The sequence below is a fragment of the Tigriopus californicus genome, chromosome 4 (genome assembly GCF_007210705.1).
Source record: "Tigriopus californicus strain San Diego chromosome 4, Tcal_SD_v2.1, whole genome shotgun sequence".
In the NCBI taxonomy this organism is placed as follows: Eukaryota; Metazoa; Arthropoda; class Copepoda; order Harpacticoida; family Harpacticidae; genus Tigriopus; species Tigriopus californicus.
Window position 1 is genome coordinate 8003635 of NC_081443.1, and position 8290 is coordinate 8011924.

The 8290-nt window shown below is 42.3% G+C and overlaps 2 protein-coding genes across 3 annotated transcripts in view; one reads left to right on the forward strand and one right to left on the reverse strand.

Moving 5' to 3' along the window:
• Positions 1 to 1185: 1185 nt before the first annotated feature.
• On the forward strand, positions 1186 to 5517 carry LOC131878944 (dual specificity mitogen-activated protein kinase kinase 1-like). Of its 2 annotated transcripts, none has more exons than XM_059225106.1 (7): positions 1186 to 1422; positions 1485 to 1678; positions 2551 to 2716; positions 2776 to 3079; positions 4099 to 4315; positions 4394 to 4548; positions 4612 to 5517. In XM_059225106.1, the coding sequence occupies exons 1-7, from the start codon at positions 1343 to 1345 to the stop codon at positions 4699 to 4701; spliced, it is 1206 nt and encodes a 401-aa protein (XP_059081089.1). In that variant the 5' UTR covers positions 1186 to 1342; the 3' UTR covers positions 4702 to 5517. The 2 variants fall into 2 exon arrangements, with proteins under 2 accessions (XP_059081089.1, XP_059081088.1); XM_059225105.1 differs by having other exon boundaries at positions 1187 to 1422; positions 4382 to 4548.
• A 986-nt stretch (positions 5518 to 6503) lies between these two features.
• The window catches only part of LOC131878945 (neural cell adhesion molecule 2-like), a 45605-nt gene continuing 43818 nt past the window's right edge, over positions 6504 to 8290 (reverse strand). The window contains exon 9 of the mRNA XM_059225108.1: positions 6504 to 7303. Coding sequence (XP_059081091.1) covers positions 7164 to 7303 — 140 coding nt within the window. The 3' untranslated portion in view covers positions 6504 to 7163. The remainder of the gene's footprint in view (positions 7304 to 8290) is intronic.

Consider the following 8290-nt stretch of genomic DNA (forward strand, 5'->3'; position numbering starts at 1 on the left):
GCGTAATACAGAAAATTAATCCGATCGACCTCCATGATACATTTCAACTCGAAAATTGAGCGGACGGTCTTCTTTATCAAACCAAACCCAACGCCTACAAAAGGCCATCCCGACCCAAAAATGACTTTGCCCGAGCCATCGATGCATTCCCTGAATTACATGAAGGGATGCGACTGCGAGATAAAGGAGCGGGGAGTGATTGTGGTTCATGAATTTAAAAAAAATAGTCGCGTTTGGGGGAGTCTAATCGTACATGAGTAAAGCTAAACATACAAACATTTTCACTTTTGATATTTCATGGCTCACAATCGAGCCTTAAGTTACCCGGAGTCGTTGTTGATCTTCCCCGGCAAGGTTAGGTTTTTACCCAGTCACCCTGGTCGTTTAGGGGTCATTGTTGCTTTCAGGACATTTTTCGGGCTCAGCTGCTCTTTATCGTCGATAAAGATGGTCATGAATGGAGTCAACCCAATGTCAATGTAGCCTAATGTAACATATCGGCGATTGAACACAACTAGAGGTGACAGAGAAATGACTAAGACCACATTACAACATAGAAAAAAGATGATCAAAATTTGCCGAAACATTTGTTTTTTAACCTTAAATATTGATTGATGTTGAAAAATATTGCAGTTAAAAATTGCAAAAGTTACAGAGGCAATATATTTGCAGAAAAATCTCGGATGTGCATTTTTTTGCAAAATTCGCACAATTTGCAAAATGCCGTTTTGGCTGGCCCAACAGATCATGCTGCACAGATGTAACAAAGAGGATTAAAAATGGTTAATAAGTGAAAAAGTGAAAATTTAGCTCAAACATTTTTTCCTGCCAAAATGGCTCAAAAATCAGATTGTTTTCTCATGTTTTTCAAGGTCTACTAATGATGATCTTTAGCCATCGTGCCTTAATGAATCAAAATCAGGCTATTTTTTGGCTTTTGTACTTTATCTTCCGCGTCAAAACAAGAATCTAACCTACCATGTGGTTGAATTTCAGTATAAAAGATGATATTTTCTATGTTGCTGCCGGTCTCCTTGCAAGACATTAAAATACATCAATCAATCAACACTCATCAAAAATTTTTATTTACACATTAAACTAGAGAGCTACTCTATTTTAAACCCTGGTCAGCTGATGGTGTATCCCTGCTGTCGCTAGCCTCTTATCTATACTCTTATCTAATCTGAGAGTTGGTCTATGTTTTTAAAGCCCCTGGTGTCCACTTAGTAGTTCATGAGGGAGTTGATCCAAGGTTCCAATCCTCCGTCATCGTTCGTTCAAGACCCGTCCCACCTCGCCCATTCGCTCGCCATTCGACCCGTGTCACCCGTGAGCCGGATTGATGTCGGGCAAAAAGTCCAAGAAACCCCCGCCGTTGCCGCTGATTTTTCCCACGGACGAACCGCTCAAGTTACCCGAAGAGTAAGTCCCCCACATGAATACCACCAAGGCTGCGGTGATTGACCTTTGTTTCTTGCTGCTAGACCGGATTCGGCCAATTTGAATTGCACGTCGGTGCCGGATGTGGCGTTACAATTGGCAGATGTGGCCATTTCCGATGTGGATGATGAACAACGCAAACGTCTGGAGTATTTCATCAATCAGAAGAAGCAATTGGGCGAGCTCAGAGGCGACGAGGACTTTGAAAAAATCAAGGAACTTGGCGCCGGGAATGGCGGTAAGTAAGCCAAAACTCAAGCGCCCACTCTTAATGGAATGAGCAAGACGGATTGAGGGAAGAAATTTGTCTCTTTAGCTTGTGGCCACTTAATATATAGTATGAAAGTTTTGTTACGACCATGCATCTTTTTGAATACGGTCATAATACCTTGGTTTGCCCGACAAGCTGGTTTGAAGCCCCAAACTTGCATGGCTGACACTGGTAAAAGCCCACCAACGAGTCTGCCTACATGTCCCCAAAATGACAAAGTAATCTAGCAGTAACGTTGTACAAATTGCTGTCCTCAAATGTTCACCAGGAATTCGTACAAGAAGATCCGCCTTGACTTGCACGAAGTTTTGACCGAAATTCGTGATCAACCTTCCATTCAAGGATTATTCAGATTCGCCATAATCTTATTCGTAGGTGAATCAGATATTTTATGACTTTAAAGCGAAATAAGGTGAAAAGATTTTTATCTCAAATTGCTGAGGATTCCTTTCCCAGTAATGGAACAGAGAATTGGCTCGTAATGACCTTGAGGGATTGGCCCGTCCCCGGATCCATGATGCAAATGATTGAGTTGATTGAGACGAGCCCGAATACTCGGGTTTATTGGTTCAACCCCCTGGCTCCTCCTTCAATTATGTACCGTATTGGCCCATCAAATGGCACCCCGATAACCTCTGAATATGGGCCCAACATCAATGATCAACCCCCCCATCAGATGGGTTCAATAACACCTTTTGTAATGTAAAGTCATGCCCAGTATGGTATTGATATCCAATGAGGCTTGGCCCTTGTGTCAAAAATATTAATAATCGGCCTTGTGAGGCAAGATTTCCTCTAGTTGATGCCATGAAAAAAAATTCAATTTCCATTTATTTTAGGCGTGGTGCATTGTGTGCGACATAAGCCTTCAGGCACGATCATGGCCAAGAAGATGATTCATCTAGAAGTCAAGCCCGCTGTCAAGAAGCAGATTGTAACGGAGCTCAAAATTCTTCACGAGTGCAATTCCCCTTACATCGTGGGCTTCTACGGAGCGTACCATAGGTGAGAAGGTTCACCAGGTTTGGCATTCATGATTAGTAGTCACTCCTTGGATTTTATAGTGACGGCGAGATCAATATATGCATGGAATATATGGACGGTGGCTCGTTAGATCTAGTGCTGAAGAAGAAGACCCGCATCCCGGAGAAGTTCTCGCGCAAGATCACGTACGCGGTGCTTCGCGGACTGAGCTACTTGCGCGAGAACCACCGCATCATTCATCGCGATGTCAAGCCCAGCAATATTCTGGTGAACAGTCAGGGCGAAATTAAAATCTGCGACTTTGGCGTGTCCGGCCAACTCATCGATTCCATGGCCAATTCGTTCGTAGGCACTCGCAGCTACATGTCCCCCGAACGATTACAAGTAAGTTGTATCTGGTGATTTGATAGATTACGCCACGGAGTTCTAGAGACTTGGACTGCGAACGGTAGCAAAATTTTCTTATCCCCTATACCATTCACTTTATTCCAAATAAGCACTTGAAACGACCACAAGATCTTGTTAAATGAATTAAGTTGGCCAATTTTGAGCCCAAAATATGCTGAAGGGAACTCAGGAGATAAGTTCAAAGTTATGTTGTAAACACTACGAAAATTCGAATATTCGGCGTGCTCTTTGTCAGCTACATAATCTTTTGATAACTAGTTTGAAACGAACCACTATACAAGTAAATCATAGATGACCTGCATTTGATTAAAAAGTTCTACGTTTATTATCTTGTTACTTTAATTCGAAAAGTGGCTCAGAGTTGCTATGACCAAGAGCAGGCCGATTTTGCGGGAAGTTCGTTTAAAGTCCATATTTCTAGAAGTTCGTGACTACGCCCAGTAATAGAATTCTATGAATTTCTGGTCAGCCCCAATTGGCCTCAGGTTATTGAATCATTGGGGGGCGAACATTGTCCAACAAGTGTAAAATATATGCCATTCAGGCAATGAGTTGACCAAATTAACCTTCGCCTGAGAACACTACAACAACAAGTTGTCCATTCTAAAACAAAGCACATCCTCGAAACTTCATTTTTGTCCTTCCCGTTTCGGTTAAAATCCACATAAAAAATGGATCAGAAAGAGATGACAAGGAGATGCTTTTTTACTCTGGTTACTTTGTTTTTCAGAATTATAAGCAGAATTATAAAAGAATGGTTGAAAGCAAAAACTTTTATCTCACCTTATTTATGCTGGGAGCCACAACGCAAAAAAATTAAGTGTCTTAGCTTACTAAAGTAACCCTCAATATTTGCCTTGAACAAATACAGCTTACATTAGAGCGAAATGTGAATATTTTTTGCGACAGAAATTGGCTATTGTTTGCATTTGGTTATGAATTTTTAGTTACCAAACTTCTTTTTAGTACTAAGACACACATCTTCTTTGTTCTAGGGCTCGCAATACTCTGTGGCTAGTGACCTCTGGTCTCTTGGGTTGTCCTTATTGGAGATCAGTCTGGGGATGTATCCCATTCCACCTCCGGATGCGCACACCTTGGTCAGAATATTTGGTCCTGATGTGGCCGATGATCCCAGCGTGTTGACTAATCCCCGCACGCCAAGAACCCCGAGGTCACCCAATGTCTTAGGAGGAGCGGCCAACACTGGTGGTAGGTTCAAGTCCCACCCACGACAGTTACACCCTTGACAAGAGACATTGATTTGAGGTCCTGTAGTTTTCATTTCAGCCAAGCCCATGGCCATTTTTGAGCTCTTGGAATACATAGTGAATCAACCCCCGCCGAAACTTCCCTCGCGCGTGTTTTCCGAGGAGATGCGTGATTTTGTGGATCGATGCTTGAAAAAGAACTTCAAAGAGAGACCGGACCTGTCAACACTCATGGTAACTTAAGGATTTCGCATATTTGATTGTGAATGGAGCTACATGAAATGGCTTATTTTGCAGGCCCATCCGTGGATGAAAGATGTCGAGTCCGACAATGTCAACATTTCTGAATGGGTCAAGGGCATAGGAGAGATCTCCAGTCCTCAATAGTTTTGAGACTAGAACAGTCTATTGTACCGGGCGTCCGATATTATCGACTACACCTTTTGTCAACCGTCTGTTTCATGAAAAAGAGCGCAAAGTTTAAAATTTGTGACCGATTCACGTCACACACTATTACAAAATTGTAGCCAGTAATATCGGACCGTACTTTAGTGAACAAGAGTGACTTCAAGTTAGTGTGAACATTCATCGGAGAAAGCCCTGATTCTCCCCAACCTCCCTGATAAGTGCCCTCACTCTGATTCACAGCCATCCCTTTCATTGACCCACCCAGTGATGAATAAAGAATGCATTTCTGGTTCCTGACGCCAAAAACTCCACCCACCCCAATCAATCTTCCAATGCCACAGAGTGTAAACGTGACCGAAATGAGGTGAAGATGCGCTCTAGTCTCACGCCGAGTTATGAACCGGTCGCTTTCGTTCTCAAAGCACGATTGCCACTTTCCTACGCCCTTCAACAACATAGTGATTTCAGTCACATTGGGGGAAGGTCTTGTCAAGAACGAGAAGATCGAATACAATTTGGACCACGAGTTTGAAGAAGATTAATCCGTGTTGCGTTGGCCTTTCCGATCCACGAGATACAAACAAATCCTCAAAATTCCCAGACCTAACTAAATTATTGTTGATCACGATTACTTTAACCACCATCATCCAAACCGCTAAACGTTTGTCCACTTAGCCAAATATCGATGTGAACATTGCTTACAACACCCATTGCCGTTGTCAACCACCATAATGAACTCTGAAATCTGCGCAAGTTTTACCTCTCGGACATTGAAATCAAATCTTAGAAAATGAGCACGTCTACATGATGATTTATTTTGTAAGTGAAAGGTCTATTGGTGCGTGAAATTATGATGCATTAATAACAGGGCCGTCTAGAAGTAGCAGATACCAATAATCTTTTATTAACACAAGTCTACAAAAAGAGCAGAGAGTAATGACAGAGCCGAGGCTTTGATTATTTCTCAAGGATTCTTATAGCTAATTTTACCTTCGAGCGAAACCATTGCGAAGACTGGAAAGGTTAGGCTAATGTTTTCTATAATGCTTTTGCGATGTGCAGTATGGCAAGCCATCCTTTTGGGACTTTCAAAGAGATGTCTTCAAAAAGATGAAGTAACCCGATTTAGCAATGCCTTCAAACTTCTTCACATGAAACTATTTGTACTTTTTGGTTCTTTTTGACATCAAATCGTGAATCGGTGATGAGCCTCCAACATTACGTGTCGATAATTTGGGCTTTTTATCATGATGTGGCCATTTCATTTTCGATTTGGTAGTCCCATGAACATTGTCCCTCTTGATTTGATATGAATATGTGCCAAAAAAAAACCTGAAAATTGCATCGAGGCAGAACAAGGGCGTTTCAGATTTATTGATGATAGCATGAAATATATTTTTTTATCAATAGCTAGTATAAAATATAAATTGCAGCCCAAGCCAACAAAACAAGCCGCAAAGCAGAACCACTGTCTATAAAAAAGATAAATGCCAAGAACAGACAGTCCTTTGTCCAGAAGTTCTTCAACTTTTCAACTTTCAATATATTTTCAAGAACTTGAATGCTTTTTTACAGATATTAATTTTAAGACCCAAGCAACCCTAAGAAGCTGTAAAAGCAAATAGCAATTAACGCAGGGGTGAACATGCCAATAAACAAGGTTATTTGTTAACTGCCATGAGTTATAAACCGCCAAACTCAACAGTTTGGAAAAACTAGTACTTTGACCCCACTAGAGAGAGACTCTCATTTCTAGCTCAACACGACTGGATGATCCTTAGTTGGAAGAAGGAACTTTATTGAATGTTATTATGTGCTTCATATGTTTTTAAATGCATCCCAGAGAGTTAAATAGATGGGATAGATACAATTACCAATCGGTTGTGCTGCTGGTGTTCAAAGAAACCTGGTGCTAAGTCATTTTGATCCATCATCATCATAATCGTCATCTTGTTCGTTATCCAGATCCCTCATCTCGCGCAATTTCTCTTCATCGTACGTTTGTTCGTTTGTTCGGTCGTCTGGCGGATATTGTTGCATTGTTCCATCAACTCGGATTTACCACAACATGAAACTGGCCAACCTCGACACGAGGTCAGCAAGAAATGGCGTCTATATAACCGCATTGTGTTGGTAGCCAATCTTGGGCTTTGATTTGTTCCACTCGTTAAGTTTTTGGGTCCGTAGCCGGTGGGCCAATTTCAAACAGTATTATAAAGAAAGGCCTCCGAAAAGCGGCCTTTAGCTGAGTGAGTCCGAGGCGAATGGAGAACATGGTTCTCACATCTGCCACCATTTGTAACAATGGTGGCTTTTTTTTCGCCTCCGTGTTTTTTTGTGAAGCGAGAGCCAATGTTTCCACCCATGAACCATCATCAGCATTGGGTCAGCCTTCAAGGCTGGCGAATTGGATTGGACCTTTCCAGCTTGACCATGTGGACTCATTGGAAAAGAGGATCATTCAACCTGGGCCAATTGGATCCACATCGGGTGATGATCAAGGCCAGAACCCCAGTGATGAGCACGCACCCAGAGAGCCTTGGGGCGGCCTTATTCACCTGCAAACCAGCTCGGGTTTCACCTGCAAAGAAAGCATTCCGGTTCAAACAACAAAGTTTTCTTTACGTATCGAGAACGACCCAAATATGCCCAAAGGCTTTGATAATCTGTCTCCTACAAGTAGTGAGAGTGTTGAAAAGGGCTTTTTGGCCTTTGCTACATTCCACGCGTGTTTTCTCAAAACTAGAGACTTTTCTTCCCCGAAAAGCATGAGGGGAATCTTGAGTTCATCCCAAAAACGAAGGCAGCGAGTACACAAAAGAAAAGATTTTTCTCCCATACTCCCATCATCATCCGCAAATGTCAACGGGGTTTAAAGACCGGGTACATGCTTGCTATTTCTGGCACTGAAGGCCATATCCAACATCGGAATGTCAGTTTGTCTTCGGAAAATCTTGCTGCTAACCCCGTTAGCCTTCAGTTCTATTATCCTATGGGCGTTTATTGAGGCTTGAACTTGATGAGGACAGCCCTAACAAAAATCAAATGTCCAAGAGAAAAGACGGGAACTAGTTTAATGCTTGGCGGAAACATGGATCTGGTCCATTGCGTGAGCTCTTTTATGTGCCAGACCCTCAAAATATGCCACACCAACACCAGGGAACTAAAATTCAAGCACAAAGGCCGTCGTCCACTATAAATCGACTCTCCAAGCCCCACTTCTGGTAGTCCCTGGTTGCCTTCAACGGCCATTTTTCAGTGGATTATCAACTTTGACCAAAGGCGAGCCTTGTGTCCACAACAAAGGGATCTTCCTCCTTTGACATTCTTCCTCTTTTTCAACTGCTATGAATCCTAAAGTTCCACTGAAATGTGCCGCATGAAACCACAATATTCAAAACTGACAATGGCCAGAAAGAAATCCAAGACTAGCAATGTGTTTTTGTGCTGAGTTCAAAATCCCATTTCATTGTCTGACCATCGGTGCCAAACTTTGCAAAGTTGGAATCGAATTTTGCCGGAGGAGGATGGCTGATGGGCTCACTTCATGTTTGACGCATTCATGTTG